Raw genomic sequence first — 18639 nt, 5'->3', positions numbered from 1 at the left:
GCAAAACGATGCAAAATAATGGTGTGGGTTTTTCTGTCGATTGTGTTATATAATTTATCATAACAAAAAATAACAAGACAACAGATACGATTAACAATACACGATACAAAGTAAATATACGATTATTTCGTTTGTTTTTATCAGTTGTATCAATCGAGACAAAGTTATTTTTTTTGCAAAGGCAAGATTAATGCATTACCTACGCCGTAAATGTTACATTTTAATTAATCCTAAGTATGTAAGAAAGCATTAATATATTTAACATACAAGATATGAGTCACCGAAAAAAATCTAGCATAGGCTACATGGAATAACACTCTTTGAATAGCGTCATTTAAATTCAGTGTTAGTTTAACATGAATGCTAAAACATTTTAAGACGACATAACATTGTTCACAAAAAACATACAAATTCGCGTGCATGCATTACACGTAGACTTTAAACGAATTCGTGTTCAAATGTGCTGTGGCAACTTACCGTTTTGCGTATAAAGATATTGACGTCACTCTGTGTGAAGCACTCGCTCTTCACTACAATAAATCCCTAAAAATGTATTGTCTTTCAGAAGATTACAAACTGCAACTTCTTTTGGCTAACATCCACCTGAAAAGAAGGTAAACAAATATATTTTGCTTTTTAGAGTTTAGAGAACCACGTAAACAACTGTCTAAAGCAGCAGCTCAAAATAAACGAAAGCCAAATGTTTCGACTATGCGTTGAGAAAATAGTATCAATGATGGTCTTGCAGGGTCTATTGCCTGTTTTTTAGTAAATAAAATCTTATGATAAAAGTTTTATGTTTTAGCTCTGCGTGATGCTTGTTATTTGAGAAAAGAACGCAGGTGGACACAGTTGAAAAAGAGACAAGCCAATCAGATCGCTCCTTCCCCCTTTGGCCAATGACAGGCGCCACATTGTTGTCAAATTTGTCTAATGAAAACGTGGGCGCAACAATAGATCGAGGGGATCTGTATCCACTGAAGATCTCTCGAGGAAGTTAGTGTCTCACACTGACTCAAGCAGCAAACTCTGCTCTCTCAGACAGCTCTGTCTTACAGTCGTCTGATCGTTTGGTTTGAGCTTCACGTTTCCGTTTGGTGGAACTTTGTGTTTTAAAACCCGCATTTCTGCAACGATTTAGATTCTTTAAGAAAGTAACAGTTTCTGTGGCTACTTGTGGACTTCGCGCAACAAGTTGAAGATCTGGCGCACAGAAACTGGACTTCGAGAAGCGTTTCTAGGTCTTGTTTAAAGTGTCCCTGGACATTGACAGTCGGGTTGTGCTGAAGAAATTCGCAGTTTATAGATTCTCTCCAATGCTTATGAAACGTCTTTCCTTTGCGCAACCTGCTCTCCGATCAAAGACTTCAGCTGCGCACAAATTTTAACCCATATCGATCGATTGCTTGTTACTTTGGAAAATATGGATCTTCGTCCAGAGATCCCTCCCGCCTCCCAAGCAGGGTCGCAGGTTCATGCAAGTGCCGTAGCGGCGGCTGCCGCCGCCGCCTCCATACCGGTTTCCATGGCCGGTAACCTCTTAAGGGGCCCTCCGCTGTTGCTTCGCGCTACGGAGAAGTATCCACGAACGCCTAAGTGCGCCCGGTGCAGGAATCATGGCGTGGTATCTGCGCTGAAGGGGCATAAGCGCTATTGCAGATGGAAGGACTGCATGTGCGCCAAATGCACACTGATCGCTGAGAGACAGCGCGTCATGGCAGCTCAGGTTGCGCTCCGCAGGCAACAGGCTCAAGAGGAGAACGAGGCGAGGGAACTGCAGCTGCTTTACGGCACAGCGGAGGGTCTGGCCCTGGCTGCAGCCAACGGCATAATACCTTCCAGACAAAACTATGAGGTCTTTGGACAGCTTAACAACGACACGAACTCTGGTACGTGGATATATATTATAATGTGTTAAGTAGCCTACATAATAATATGCATATACGTATAGTCTTGTGATATACAGCTATTATCGTGCTGCACAGTGTATAGTTGTTACATTGGTTGATACAGATGATTTTACAGTTTCAAAAATATTATTGTCGACTGTATATCACCAAACAAATATGCACGTTTTCTGGCTATTGTTCAAATGTCTGTACGGGGAGTTTTATTCATAATTTATTTATTTCAGGTGACTCAAATATTCAGAAGTTCGAGTTTTTCACAAAAAACACTTTACCGGGATCGGTGGCCCCTCAACAGGCTGTGGGAAAGTCACTATCCACAGACACCGAATCGGTTCCTGGGATTTCATCTCCAGATATGCGTCACGGCTCCGGCTCGGAAAACGGTGACCGCGAATCCATCGTGAGCTCCCCCATCGCCAAACCTCTTAAAGACGGAGAGGAGACTCCGGGCTCAATCAGCCCACTGGGCTCAGACTCCGGCTCGGATACAGATAAAGACGAGCAGGAGCCTTCACCCTCATCTGCAGCGTCACGGCAGATGAATGCCATTGACATCCTAACGAGGGTCTTCCCCAACCACAAGCGCAGCGTCCTGGAGCTTGTCCTTCAGGGATGCGGGAAAGACGTGGTGCAGGCCATTGAGCAAATCCTCAACAACAGCGGCCAAGCCAAGGGCCCGGAGGAGTCCTGGACCGCGGAGAGGATGCTTCAGAACGCACAGCCGCCCATATCCTCCACCCCGAGGCCTATGTTACCTGGAACCATGACGCTGAGCAATAGGTCTGCCTTCTCACCTCTGCAACACAACGCGCCACACTTTGGTGCCGATCCCAGCACATATCCTCTTAGTACGCATTTGGGCCTGAACCCACTCCGGCTGGCATACTCGGCTCACAGCAGAGGTCTCGCCTTCATGGCTCCTTACTCCACCACAGGCTTGATGCCAACACTGGGCTTCAGGCCGCCAATGGACTATGCCTTTAGTGATTTGATCAGAGACAGGACTCTCTTGCATAAAGATCAGAGCTACACCAATGGACTCTACGGTCCTCTGGTGAACAACACTCCCGAGAAACCGTGAGCGTCTATTCCACAGAAATAAAAAGACTGCTGGGAAAGTGTTTCCCGAATGTAGACAAAAGTGTTCAATGTCTTTAAATACTCCAAGGCCTAAAGGTTAATCGTCCAACGTCTCCAAAGACTCACGGGCCTACTGTTTCCAGTTATTGCATTTATGTATATAAAATATGTCTAGTTTAATCGCCAGGAAAAAAAATAATACGGACTAACGGTTGGCACGTGTTTGGTGGTCTTCTTTGAAGTTTGTGATTTATCAAAAATAAATGGTTACGCGTAAAGGCTATAGATCTATCCATCTTACTCCAAGATGGCTTTACTGACACCGCCACAGTGCAATTGAGGCAGAATTTTAGACCTTTAGCAGGGTAACCATAGTATTTTCATGTAAATTGTGTATTTTAAAACTCCTCACGTTTTTTCAATCAATTTAGATTAATTGCAAAACGGATTATGCCCCCGTGTGATGATATAGAATAATTTGCTTCATCATTTGAAAGGGACTATTCTATCGTAATTGTTATTGTGGAACTTCTATCATTCCATGCTTTCTGCTCATTGTCTGTAAAATCGTGCCATGTTTTTCATCAGAACGCTAACGTTCGGTTCTTTGGATTAAATATGGTAATGGAACAAGTAGACAGTTGTATTACCTTTGTGAGTGATATATTGTGTTACGCAGCGAAATAAAGTATATTGTATTTCTTTAATAATACAAGTCATATTTGTCAAAAGTCATTTTCTCAAAAAACATCAAAAGGATCTAAAAAATATAGACGTAAGATGTAAAGAGATGGTTTGGTGAATGAAATCTTGCTAAGTGTATATTTCTCTGTGTAAATTTTGCAAAAAAATAAATGTTATTTTATTCTTACTTTTTGCTTGGCTTCTTTTTGGTAATGAACAATTGCTAATTATATTAAAAATTTGTTTATTTTTGATGAATTAGAAATTAAGATTAGAAATTAAATGGTCCAGCATCACGATATACATTTTGCATTTACATCAACATTTAACGTAATATTTTAACAGTACCCCAACTTCAATTGTAAATAAATACAGTAGCCTAATAATTCACGTTATCTTCCACTATAAATGACAAAATGGTTACAAAAAAGGTTATTATTTACTTATTTAGTATAACGTTTTTTTTCAAGCACTTTCAGTTTATAAAGATACATTAAACATTAATTGAATAATGTTTCTGAAATTATTGTCAAATTATAATTTCAGGACAATGCAGTCTTTTGTGTTTTTTATAAGTGTTTCTGTCTGCAGTTTGAGGTGAAGAGAGGTGATCGTTTTAAGTGTTATTTTAAAACAATCTGACGACTCTAAACCGAGACAGTCTCAAGAAGACACCAGTGCACTATATTTTCGCATGAGGAGTGTATAGCTGCGCTATTGAAACGCGATGCCATGGAGACATAATCCCCCTCGCCAGAGATGAAGTGTTTACTTTTTCCCTGCAGATAAAACAGTGTAAACATTAGTGGTGGATTGACAGTGTGCCTTCATTTGACGGAGAAAAAGAGCACTCCAATGTTCATAATGCACATTTGATGAAGCTCATGGTAACACAGAACACGTCAAATTAATATGTTTTGTTGTCAAAAAGCCTCGTCACACACACTCTGATGGTTTTTGCTGCTTGGATTAAAAAATATATTTAATTATATATGTTATATAAATGTTTCTTTCAGAAACAAACACAGGTTGCATCAAAAGACCATCTAACAAATTAATTTACATTTCACAAAAATGTTCTCTGAATTTTGTTAGGCTAAATTAATTAGGGCAAACTATGATATTCATTTTAACTGCATTGGAACGGTCAGTCATCCTACCTCTTAAAACCAGTGAATTGTTACATTATTAGCAATTTGTACTAATTTTTTCTTCTGTAAATCAAAGACAAACATACAGTATTAACTAGTTGGCATACAAATTATCATTAAATTAAGCAACCAACCACATCAATAAAATGATTAGTAAGTAACATCTGTGAAAATCCATCATTATGTAATTGTTTCGAATTTTACATAATTCATTTGATCTTCAATGCATGAATATGTCGCCCTCTAAAGGCAGAATGTAAAACACACAGAGACGGCAGGTGGAGTCTCGCGAGTCGATTTTAGCTTTGATTGTATTACCATCTTGTGGTGAAAGGTGTAAACAACATATATTTTGGTACACAACAGAACATATGTTTTGTTCCAAAATGACATAACTCTATATTTATAGAAATGTCTATAAGATATACTCTAGATTTTTTAAAAATCAAGTTTTTTTTTGTGAATTATTCTAGTGTCCATCAAACAGCAGGTGGTTTGTTTGAAGCCATAATAACTCAAAAAGTACAGCTTACTAACCAAATAAAAAACATAACATAATAAAAAACATGATTTTTGAAAATATTTCATATATTTGTCAAACCTGTATTCCAACTTTATTTTATACTCGACCTGCACAAACCGTAACATATGAGATATGACTTTACATCAATTACATGGGAATCACACGAACATTTTTCAAATGCACGTGCTTTTCCACGTGTAAAATTCATGTATTTTTTAAGGGTACTCGGTGATGTATTATTAGTACACATTTGAATTTTCTCAAATTTAAAAAGCGCATTTAAATGTCATTTATCGGCTGTGTCACGGCTACGGCTCCCACCGGGCGAAAGCCTCTTAACACACAGCAATCGACTGCGATCTAATTACTTCCGGTCACGTGTGCGACAGTGACCTGTCGACAGATTGTGGTCGTGTTCAGGCGCAACATTTAAATCACGTTTGAAGGAATTTAATCATTTACACAAATGCAAAGCCACCACCAGATACAGTGAAAATCTGTGAATATCAAGTTATCTGACTTCTGTCAAGTATGAGTGTCGGTAAAATGTCAATTTAATCCTTTCGCTGATGTGTTCATGTTAGTTGTGTATTTGTGTTCGGAATAGACTGGCCTGTGCTTTCACAGATTTGCGGAGATTGATGATTGAAGGCCGCAAGGCGAAAAATGACGTGATGATTTTCATCTTTAACAATATGCATTATTGATGGGTGAAAATGGTACATCCTATAAAAAGGTCGCTTTGTGTGAAGTGCAAACATAATGGCAATAGTGAAATAGTCTAAATTTAATTTTTATGTCAATAATTCAGTTATTTATCCCATCCCATTTTATTCCTAACGCTGTTTATGTAAAGTAGGGTAGTGTTGGGCGCAGGTGATTCCCTTTGCATATCTCTTTTGCTATACATGTGTTTTGGGCAGTTTTGTAGTCTTTTCTTTTAATATTTTTAAAAAGAGCAAATAGCAATTGTGAGAATTTATTAACTTTGGACACTCCTTTTTTCAGAATTTGATCATGTCACCCTCTTAAGGTATAACGTAGTTACATGGATTGCATATTTAAAAGAGCATAATACTACGGTATATACAGTGTTGGGTAAGTTACTCTGAAAAAGTAATTAATAACTAGTTACTAATTACATATTCAATATTGTAATTAGATTACTGTACAAATGACTCTCTCCAAAAAGTATTGAATTACTTATTAATAATTACTTTCTATATCCTACATTGACCTTGATTTGAATTGATTCAAGGATAGACATGAAACGGCTTATTTAATTCATTCAATAAATAATAAATCACTACATAAATTATTCTTATAAACTGACCAAAGTATAAAAAATGTGAGAAGGATAAATTAAACCATACATTTTTAAAGTAAGACTTACAATTTTTATGTATTTCCCACTTTTGAATATATTACATCGTATTTAATTCAATTAAATCACAAGTATCTGTAATTCTATGAATTCAATGTAATTCAAAATAAGAGTAATACTTTACTTTACTTCTTCAAGGGAAATGTAATTTAATTACAGTAATGAATTGCTTAGTAACTAGTTACACCCAACACTGGGTATATATGATATTATTTTAACCAGCAACTGTGCATCATATTTGTTTAAAAAGACGAATTTCAGTGTCATAATATCCATTATGTTTGTTTTGATGACAAAGTTGAACATTTCTTTGGTCTTTAATATTAGTTTTATTCTTCATAATTTATATAAATATATATACAGCTTATATTTATTTATATAAATATTTTGGAATCCTGTGTCATGACTTCAAGTTTTCCCATTTCAGAGATGAGGGATGTCATGTCAGTGGTGTTATTGTTTTAGGTATACAAAGAAAAACATTATGATAACACGTGTGAATGCAGTTGGTTCATAAATTATATATGCAATGTCATTTTTATATTTGCATTCAGGGCTGTTGATCGGAGTTCTGGGTCCCTTATATCAGTACTGCTTGATCTAACCCCTTCATCCATATGAGTCATTTCCACTGTTCGACCCTACATTGCACTTACAGTCCTGGTGGTTCCCAGGAAAAACAAGAAAAGACTAAAATAATAATCTGTGAGTCTGTGAGGTCCTCATCTCTCTGTCCTCTGTGTCCTATATAGAAGACACAACATAATACCCATTCATTTGTTCCAAATTACAGATGTAAAAAAGCCTGATAGCAACTGTGTAATGAATTCGTGAGTTGATTTTTTAATCTGTGTAATGTTTTGTCTCTGGAGGACTTTGGAGTTGTGTTGCAAGATTATTGCTCTGTTACACCTGCCCTCCATTGACTCAACTTAATAAACCTGCATTTGAATTATTTGCTTGGATATTTGTTGCTAAAACTACCCCGGGGAGCAAATGCTTTTGTTGTTCGTCTAAGTAATGCATTGTCAAATGAATTCTGAATGAACATTTCTTGTTTTGTCTTGCACAGTGGAACTGTCTCGGCAAGCACAAGCAAAGTCATTTTCAACAGAAGCAAAAATCAGTCTTACAACAGATCATATTTTCTGAAGCCTGCCGTGGTAGGTCAGCAATGTTAACTTACAGCAAGACTTGCAACCTGGTGGATTTGTTTAAGTCAGTCTTGATGGTGTCAGGAGGGGCAGGTAGTGCATCAGACGCTCTTGAACACTAGAGAGCAGCATTAACACGTAAATGTCGTGCTGTTAGTCATTTTCAGCTTTTTCAGGCTGTTCTGCTCAGATATCTGCTGCAATGTTTTCATTGTCCAGTGAGACGGTTGCTCGTACTCTTTCTGGTGAGCTCCACATTTGTTAATGGGAGTCTTTTGTTTTTGTTGTCACACTTTCTGATTCAGTTGACCCAAAAATAAAATGTCTGTCATCATTTACTCACCTTGATGCATTTCAGACCTGTATTGCATCTCTTTTTTTGTGCAAAACGCAAGGGAATACATTTTAAAGAATGTTGGTAAGAAAGAATGTTCTGCTGTAATTTCATCAGGTCAATAGAGTTCTTTGATGTTTACTTGAGACACATTTTTATTATGTGATAAATTATATTTTTATTTCAACCAGTGCATTGAATAAGTTAAAATTAGAAGCACTTTATGACTCAACAGTAACAATTTTATTTTGCTTGCCCACAAAGGCAAGAAGTGTTCTCTGGAAAACAATGCAAAATGTTGATGCTTACAATTTCTGTGAAATCCTTTATGGTAGGTAATGCTTTATTTTTTGTTAGTTATACTATAACCAATTACAATATACTAAAACACAGAGTCAGGTAAGATATAGCAGATAAATACATCACTGGCCTATAGAGGAGTAAGTGACTGTACACATTTTCTCCCACTTCTTACTGTTGAGCTCTACACTTGTAAACATTCCCATGAGACTGTCTGTTTCTCTTTCCTCCCAATCCTCATCCTTCATTGTTTTCTTGTCATTGTGACGACTCTTCTGCAGTGAGCTGATAGGGTTGTGCGATAAGTTGGGGCCGAGTGATTGGAAAGATTGTGACGGTACCGCTGAGTTGTACATAAGACCATCGTTGTGACACGATTCAGGTAAAAGTGAAGGATATTTATGTGAGGTCATAAGTAAAACAGTAGTCCTGTCTTTCAATTGCAAATCAGAAAAATGTAGTTATAGTGGCACAGCGGGCCGGCTTAAAGATGTACTTGCGAACTGTGTAAATGAAACATTCATGCATGCTGCTTGCGAATTTACAAATCTGCGTTTCTGAATATTCTTCTGCTATCAGCTGTTTACGGTGGGTGTCTCCTGCACCGGAATGAAACGCAATGAAGTGCGAGAATCTTTTAAGAGGCGAAAGCAGAAAGTAATTTTGCGAGCGCTTCGCCGGCGTTATCTGACTGTGTGTTTTTGCAAGTTTCCTCTGGCTGAGCTGTAATGAATAATTAGTGGAGGGAGAAGATAAATAGCCATGGGGCTTCCTGCTACTGAGGAAATCCATTTAGGTTATTACTCCTTACATAAAACTCATTTTCACTCTAAGAACTGCCTTTACTGTCCACGCTGAATAACAAATAGAAAGTGCATAAACAAACAAAAGAAAGGCAATTACTTTTCCGCTCAATAGAGAACTCCAGTGAACGGTCCTTGTCTGCAGGGTGCGAGGATGCTGGAGAGAGGCGTTGGTCTCAGGGCGTGGCAGTGTGACTTTTGAGCGTGGGGTTATGGCTTCGCTTGCATTACATATGCAGGGGTCAAGGTAAGGGGGCCTGACCTGCCCTGGTAGGAGTGGATTGGAGATTACAGACCAGCAAAGTGTGCATTTTTAAAGGAACACCTTGAGGATTATTGATTTAGGGGTGTAAGTTGATACGTTGATTTAAGGGAGTAATTAGATGCTGTCTGTAGTGGGAAGGACTGTAGAGGGTTTATGTCCTTCTGTGGCCTTGACCTTTGAGCAGGCAGGTCCCATTGATGAGCCACGATTGGTGTCAGATTGCAGGCAAACGGCATGAAGTGTCTGTCCGGTGGGATTAGATGATAACACACGCATATGCTAGTACGCTAATGTTACATAAATTGTGTCCCAAATAATGTACTCTACTCTAGTTTATACATTTTAAAAGGCTAGTTTTGGCCTTTTCAATTACAATTGTCTAGTCTCCCTTTGCTATAGCACTTGTGTACATTCTGCTGGAAATAGATTTACACAACTAACACTGAACCGGATATACACCCCAGGACAAGTTCCCTTGAGCGGTAAAAGATGTAGCAAAATAGCTGCTTTCAAAAGGAGAAACAAAGAAACCGGGACTAAAACATGCAATTATTTGCTAGAATTTAAAGCAGTGGGATTTTACGGCAATCCTTATGACTTACAAAGTAACCAGGTGTCGCTGATGTATTGTGTGGAACAGCATTACCTTACATTGTAAGCAGACATTTTGCTGAGTGTTTTGCCACTCAAGGGAGCATGTTTTGGACTGTTCCCATGGGAAAGTGACGTCCCGTGCATACCCTCTTTTGCCTTAAATGCAGCACTTATTGGCTTAAAGGGAAGGTTCACAAAAAACTGTCATCATTTACTCACCATTGAGTTGTTCCAAATCTGTATAAATTGATTGGTTCTGATGAACACAGAGAAAGTGATATTTGGACGAATGCTTGAAACCAAACTTGGCTACCATTGACTGCTATAGTAGGAAAAATCAAAAGTGCCCCAGAACTGTTTGCTTTCCTACATTCTTCAAACTTTCTTCTTTTCTGTTCAAAAGAACAAAGAAATTTACAAAGAAAAATGTCCTACTATGGATGTCATTGGTGGCCAAAAAAATTCCTGGTTAAAAGCATTATGCTTAATATCTTTCTCTCTCTGTGTTCACCAGAACAAAGAATTTGATACAGATTTGTAACTTGAGGGTGAGTAAATGATGACAGAATTTTCTCTTGTACTCTTGTAAGATACCTACAAATAAAAAAAGAATATAACAGAAGAATAGATGGTCAGACGTTGTTTTGGTAGTGCTTTATCTCACAAAGTGTCACCTGAACTATTTTTGGTGAAGACTGTGTACTGGCCGTTTCGTTAAGAGTTTCTGCCTGTAGAGGTTTGCTGTTGCTCTTAAATTGTTCATTAATATGAACACAATAGTTTTTATTTCAACCAAAACACACAAAAGATCCTCGCTTGGAGAGTTTCATTGAGTTAGTCTCAGGAGGCAGCCCTCAGTATGCTGATTTGATCAGTGTGTCTGCTAATAATTACCTGGTGTATTCTGGTGGTTGGTTCCAGTTGGGCTTGTCAGGATTTCTCTAAAGTTAGACTTTTAAAACTATGGGTGAAGAGGTTGAGAGGTGTCAAGTTTTTGGGCTTTGGGAGATTTAGGGCACTCTGTAAAAAGGTCTCGACACTGAAATCGCCATATCGCATCAACTTTGTAGTTGCTGATAAGTTGAAAGTCGCTTTATTTGCTTCCTTTACAGTCTCACAATACACCGTGTAAATCTCCCAAGATTTAGCAGATCCATACTTCATTGCTCACTCGTGCAGTGTGTCAATGTTGAATCGGAATGGATCATTTTGAGCAGCTTTGATGTTGTTGAACATAAAAGACACGACACAAAGTGCTTACTATTAAGTGTGACTGTGCCAGCTCATTTATTCCTCCCCACAGCAAGCCCCCCCAGGAGTGTTGGACGCTTTTAAATGAAAAGTGATCGTTCCGTTTCATGAAGATGAGAGACAACCGTCGACGTCTGATTGGCAGAAGTAGGTCTGCCAGATACGCTGCATATACACCCTCTCATATCCATACACACTTTCATTCTCTCTCATTTTAACTTATAGCACAGCACACAAGTATGAGAGTCATCAAATGAAGATTAAAGACAGCCCTGTTTCTGTGACAGCCCCGTCTCTGGGTCTGTCCTTACGCCTCTGGGGAACAGAGACAATTACATTTAAAATGGATTCGTTCAAAGCATTGAACAACTCATTAATTGCATATTGCAAACAGTACATTTCAGCAAAAAGTACTGATGAGGAACAGCAAGAAGCTGTGGACAAAATATTGAAGCTCTAGCCATTTGGTTACGTGCCTGAATTCATAATTCGAAGTTATGGGCAACCATTAAATGGACTGAGAGAATGTAGGTTTTAGGCGACCAGGAATACCATCAATTGTCTTTGACATTTAGCAAAATGCTGCACACAAACGTTTTTATTACATGGCCCTATGCTATTCTCGATTCAGTAAGCTCGGACTGTAAACTCAATGGAGCAACAATGTGGAAGTTTAGAATCAGATATTACATGGCAAATTAAGTTCCTCAAGGAAACCATGAGAAACGTACAGTCTAATGAAACGTCAAAAAAGTACCATTACTATGGCGCCTCTCACAGGACAAAGATGTTGTCAAGTTTTTGCTTCTTTGTCGATAGAGATAACTTATTTAGGAAATGCGCTCTGTAGAGCAGTTTGTCCGTTTAGAGCTACTGTAGAAACAACATGGCGAATTTCATGCAAGGGGATCCCCGGTGTATGTAGATGTCAATCACCAGATACTGCCTGCAACCCCCTGTCATCTCTAGGAATCTCAGGCACCCTTTCTGCTGGTTCAAATCCTACCTTTGCGGCAGATCCTTCATGGAGGGGCTCGCTGTCCACTGCTCGCCACATGATCACTGGGGTCCTTCAGGGATCGGTGCTTGGACCGCTGCCTTTTTCAATCTACACGACATCCTTGGGACCCTTCATACGGGCACACACAATTTTAGTATAGTTGCTATATTTATTTATTTAAAAATTCAAGAGCATTCAATTTATTATTGAGGCATCATTTCTAAGTTTCCTTTAGTTTAAGTTTTTCAAATCGTCACTGTCCTTCTTAAACCCCAGATTCAATTTTCAAGAAATTGAAAAAACAATGTATTTTTTAAGTGATTAAATGTTACCTTGGACCACAAAACCAGTCATAAGTAGCACAGGGTTTTCCAAAAACATTTGTATATTTTTATATATATATATATATATATAAAACATATTTCGCCCAGTGTTTTGTTTAATTTCAATCAACAGAAATGTTTCAAGATTGAACTACTGTAATAATCTTGCTTCGACTGTGTATAGCGTCACCTATTCTGATTGGCTGTGTTGTGTGATTTACATGTATATTTAACCATTTGCCTGACGGTTTTATCCACAGAAACTTGCATTGGAATCTGAGAATCAAATCTATGACCTTTGTGCTGCTAGGCTTGCACAACGCTCTGAGCCACAGCAGCGATGATTGATGGTGTAGCATTTTTACCTTCAGGATAAACAGACACTTGCCTGGTTGGTTGGACACGTGTTTAGAAGCTCGTAACAGGTTTTTTCCCTAACAGGCGGCCTCACAAGTATAGGCTATGTCAGTTACACTCTTGACCATTAGATAGCGGATAGCAGGCTTACTGAAGGGGGCAGTTTGTGGCCTGACAAGGCATATGTTGGTCTGCCAGTGCTGTAAGCATCCCGTCACAAGCGCGGTGACTCACAGACCGTCCTCAGCATTGGGCTGTGAGAGTCGGAGAGTTTTGAAAGAAATCGGAAAAAAAACAAGTGGGAGTAGCACAGCAGGGGCTTTTGGAGTGGGCACTCTTCCAAAGTTGTTAAGGGCATTAATATTTCAAGAGCTCTTTGTTTTCCTCCAGGGCGATCTTTTAGAAGCAGCCAATTAGCGTCGGAGGAATCGTGGGGGCCGCTACCGCTCCTTCTCCATGCCTGTAAATTAGCAGCCGTACGGTCCGGAAGGGACAGCTGTTCGCGGACGTTCCACAAGACCCCCGGGTCAGTTTGACCAAAGCCGATGGGGGAAACACGAATCCTACTTGAGAGAAATTAGTCAGCAGTTGCCATTTAAGACGAGCACGATATTTTAATGCTCTTTTTGGCCTTAAGTGACCTGTGTTGTTGATTGGATAATCACGCTTCACATGAAGAACATACATGAACGAAGGCCCGTGTGTTTGGAAAGGGGAATTGCAGCAGGCGTAAACAACGGTTGGAGTAGTGCTGGGACTCAGTGTAAATTAATTAACAGCATATCACTCCGTACAAGCAGAGGACGCAGCTGAACGCTCTGCTAACCCGGCGAGTTGCGCACTGATTCTGCCTCCCCTGATGGTGAAAAAGAAAAGGGGGGAAAATAGACATACACAACCCATGAGGGGAAGTTGTGTGTATCCATATTAGCATTGCCTCTAGAACAGACAACTCAGAACTCAGACTTTTTCAAGACACGCCTCTCGGCTGTTCGATGATCGGAGCAGAATTTTCAGTGTTTAATACTGAGCTGGATATGAGCAGCGCTTGAAGGCTAGATGTTAACCTGTTATAAAATTTTTATTGCATGTTCTAAAACAATGTTTAAGCGTGTTGTGACAGTGTCACCATTTACTAGCTAATGTGTGATGGATGTCAGTGTTGTTCAGTAATAAATCACCGCCCACCTACTGCTTTAATTAAGCCAGAAAAAGCAAATCCCAGTTTCTCGGTAGCACCGAAGGATACGAGAAACACAGAGAAGATATGAACTGTAGGTCTTGTACAATGTGGCTGTTACCCTCTGTGCTCCGTACAGCATGAAATGAACCAGCAGGTACTGGTAGTGGCAAAAACAACAAAATATGTCACCTGGTTATGTCTCCATTTCTGTCGATCAGTTTGCTGTTATTTTCCTTATGAACTTGAACTGTACTAGTCACTATCGTTTATTGGCAGATGGATTACCATTTGTATTACCATTGTTTTACTACTATTACTATGGTTCCGGGCCTACCACAAAAAACATAGTAAATTGTTTTACAACAACTATTTGTAAAAAATATGATTACTATCGACTGTTTCATCTGACACATGCACCTCACCCGAAGTTATCGAGTTGTTGACCGATCTGGCTATTAGCTAATAATATTACTATTTAATTTTAATAACATTTTTATTAATATCAATGAATGGTAATGTTTTATTGTAAAATAATTGTATTAATTAGACCAGTCATTCTCAATAGGCGGACCGCCGAATAAACCATTTAAAAGTTGAAACTATTTTGGTTGTTTAAATTGAGCCACGAGCCTTCACAATGAAGAATCACATCACACGCGCTCTTGGGAACATTTATGTAATTTATCTTTTGCCACTATATCCTCTAATATCTTTATTTAGCGCCAAACGCGCGTCATTATAACCCTTTCGCTCTGAGCGTGCTGCTTCTCTCCCGCCAAAGACCAGCATGAAGAGCAGGAAATGGCTAATTTAGTTAGTAACTCTGTTTTCTGTATATGATTTTAATTGTTACATTACATTTGCATGTTGTCAGTAGTTTATTATTTACAAATATTAATAAATAAATAAAAACGTATATAGACAGTAAATAGGGCTGCCGGCGACACACACAAACCACAACTAATATCCAGGCCTGGTCCTCTCTCACTGACGGTCCGGTCGCTCGTCCTCTTATGCTCCCAATCTCCTCTGTGATACGAGACCGGTGCGCGGACAGCTGACGCTCATATCACTCACACACTGGCCTCGAATCCCGGCTCTCATCCCGCCTACCTCACTTCAATAGGCTACATATATCAAAATATAAAATAAATGGCCTGATTAAAGATGATATCTTTTATGCAGAATACACAACTGTGCTGAATTGATTAAATATTTATTTATTTTCAAAAAACATATTATCCGGACCTCCGTTTGGAAGAAAATATAAAGACATGACCTCTTGGAACTATAATTGAATACCCCTGAATTGAACGATTTGATTTAATTTCTTTTATATAAAAAATAAGTTGTTGAATGGGTTGTATAACTTTAGCAAAGTAACAGTTCTTCAACTGGTGGGTGTACTTTTAACCTGCTAGCTAATGTTATTTACTTGCTATTTCTTTTGCTTGTTTTCAGAAATATATAAGGGAGGCTATTCTTTGCGGATTTGTAGTTAAGGCCACAAAACGTGCATGCTGAGTACGTTAGTTTATGCTGTTGCTTCGAAACTCTCTATAGATAACCATGGTTCATTTTCATAAGGGTTTGACATTTTATTGACATCCAGCTTTAGTCACTACTAAACCTGATGCATTTATGTTATAACTTATAACCATAAACACTTAATTCTGTCGAATGAATCACCCTGCTGACTGACTCTCAATGTGAAGCTAATAGAGGATGCAATTTGCAATAATTAGTAAATATTAGCTGCCATGGCTATGAGTAAAACTGCTGTATTTGGCATTTTAGTGAGTCGGGCTAATGAAGCAATTTCCATTCGGTCAATTTTAAAATGACAGAATAAGTAAACATAGCAAGGTAATTAATTCATGAAATAAAAAAAAGTTCCAGGTTGGGTTTAGATCGACAAACAAAGTACAGATGTATACAGGTACATCATTATTTTAGACCCTTACGAAAATCAAACATGGTAACTGCAAATTTACTAAGGTCTCACCTAGGGCTGTCACAATATCACATTAAACCAAGGTACCAATATTATCATAATATCTATTGAAGTAAAAACAATATTTCATTATTTTCAACAATAATTACATTTTGGGGTGGAGGGGGGGTCCAGTGTTTCGAACCAGTGTGACTCTTAAGGCAAAACTTATAAAAATAAATATTTATGATTATATACCATTGATGATTACTATATGTGTAGAATGAACCTGATATTAATCATATTTTTTATATCACTTTAATAACCACAGGTGTGTGTAGTAAAACTATGGTCATAAATGTGACCCTGGACGACAAAACCAGTCTTATGGGTTCATTTTTCGAAATTTCTACATCATCCGAAAGTTGAATCAACAAGCTTTCTATTGATGTATGGGTTGTTAGGATAAGATAGCACTTCTGGTTTAGATACAACTGCTTAAAACTCTGGAATCCGAGGGTTTATGTTGAGAAAATAGCCTTTGAATATTTACGGTAGGAAATTCACAAAATATCTTCATGGAACATGATCCTTACTTAATATCCTAATGATTTTTGACCCACACAATGTACTTTTGGCTTTTCCTAAAAACGCTCCCGTGCTACTTAAGACTGGTTTTGAGATCCAAGGTCACAAATGCTAATCTAATCTAACAATAAGGAACATTAGTTTATATCTTCATCTATAGTTTTCTGGAGAAAGAGATTGAGATGGTGGGAGTGGGAAAAAGTGTGGGAGAAGTGCCCGAACTGGGTCAAAGAAAGGGGAAAAGAAGGAGCTGGTGGCCGTGCTACCTTTAATGGCCTTCCTCCCTCTGACCAGCAATTACAGGGACCCAAATGATGATCTATACAGGCAGGGAGCAATGCTATGGCCAATGGTGACAGATGGGCTGAGAGGAGAAGACTGCAGATTGATTATTGATTTAGAGGACAATGATGGATCACAATTTGAAGGGGAGTGTGTGAGGAGAGAGAGTTGCTCGAGAGGGAGTTGAGTTTAGAGTTGGGGGGAGTGCTTTAGAGACGTTGGGCTGTGAAAGACGACAGTGGTCATAGTAATACCTTGTAGCAAGTCTTTAGACCTTTAGAGGGAGCTCTTCATGTACCGTAAAGAGAATCCAACAGTGTCTGATGGAACATGATGGAGATGGTCTGTTATGAGATCTGTATGTCTCCTAAACAAAGCACAGTTTTATTAGGCTAGTTCATGAAAGAAACAATCAAGAGGACAGTTATTTTGTTGTTATATTTCAGCGTCATAGTCATATAATTAACAGCAGTGAATATAGGAATATTACAATTACATCAATGGAAGTATGCAGTGCCTGTGGGTTAAAGAAATCAAAACTTGCTTATATTTTAGAATTGTTATCTATCCACCATCTGCATGCTTTTTCTTCACTATCTGCGCCAAAATGTATTCAAATTAAAACTCGTAATAAAATGTACATATAGCCATATTGTTATTCACATAATGAAATGCATGTTTTCCAGTAAACGTAATTTTAAGCCTTTTAGTAACATTGGAAACATTAATTCAGTGTCCAAACTGCTAACCGGTAGTGTATTTTTTATTAATGTTCTAATACCAGAGCTGCACGATTGCCTGTAGGTTTGTAGTAGCAAAATATATCTGGAGTTTTAAAATGATGTTTGCAAAAGGCTTTTAAGCCTAACAGTTTCAGAATGTGTCAGCTTAAATACAGATATTCGAGGAGACATCAGGGGATATTAGAAGCATTTGAGCTTGTTTGGTACGCATATGTTCTTGTTTCTGTGTATGTCTGTATCTAAACGTGTAATCAGTGTGTTTCATGTGATGTCAGACACTGGCCTTTTGTCCGAGCGGGTCAGTCGCGCTCCACTCTGACTCCAGTCGACCCTCTTTGATGTCCTGTCAGCGTGTGTTTTTGAACAGATATGTTCAGCTGTTTCCATCCGCAGCTTTAATGTAGAGGATTCTAAGAAAAAGAAATGACTAGACAAAAAGGGGCCAGCGAGGGACGCTTCAAAAAACACTTTATGTGTCTGTGTGTGGATGTATATGTGTTTTTCTCTTTTCAAAGGTTTTTTGAAAAACGGGGAATTGAACACATAGTGAAGGCCTTAAAGCTGATCACAGGTTTCTGTCCTATCGGATACACTTGAGAGGAAACTCAGCTTTGTTTGTGACCCAGTCTGGGAAGACCCAAGTCATAATTTTTTAAATAAAAGCATCCTACGTAATGTTATCTTGCTATCTTTGTTGTTGACTGAGTATGGTCATGTCAAATATTAAAATCGCAGTTAGTGGTTGAAACTAAACACGACGCTTATCGCAGAATTGGATTTTGAGACTTTAACCTGAA

The 18639-nt window shown here is 38.5% G+C and overlaps 1 protein-coding gene across 1 annotated transcript; it reads left to right on the top strand.

The window, feature by feature from the left end:
- The first annotated feature begins 960 nt into the window (after positions 1-960).
- On the top strand, positions 961-3860 carry dmrta2 (DMRT-like family A2). The gene is made up of 2 exons (XM_079466967.1): positions 961-1889; positions 2135-3860. The coding sequence occupies exons 1-2, from the start codon at positions 1424-1426 to the stop codon at positions 2989-2991; spliced, it is 1323 nt and encodes a 440-aa protein (XP_079323093.1). The 5' UTR covers positions 961-1423; the 3' UTR covers positions 2992-3860.
- Positions 3861-18639: the final 14779 nt, after the last annotated feature.

The sequence above is a fragment of the Barbatula barbatula genome (assembly GCF_947034865.1).
Source record: "Barbatula barbatula genome assembly, chromosome: 11".
Classification (NCBI taxonomy): domain Eukaryota; kingdom Metazoa; phylum Chordata; class Actinopteri; order Cypriniformes; family Nemacheilidae; genus Barbatula; species Barbatula barbatula.
This window is presented reverse-complemented; position numbering and strand designations above follow the sequence as displayed.

Excerpts from the sequence above, each read along its gene's own strand:
- dmrta2 (XM_079466967.1), top strand. The coding sequence starts at position 1,424 with ATGGATCTTCGTCCAGAGATCCCTCCCGCCTCCCAAGCAGGGTCGCAG. Across the intron at positions 1,890-2,134 it reads TAACAACGACACGAACTCTG|GTGACTCAAATATTCAGAAG; the intron begins GTACGTGGATAT and ends TATTTATTTCAG.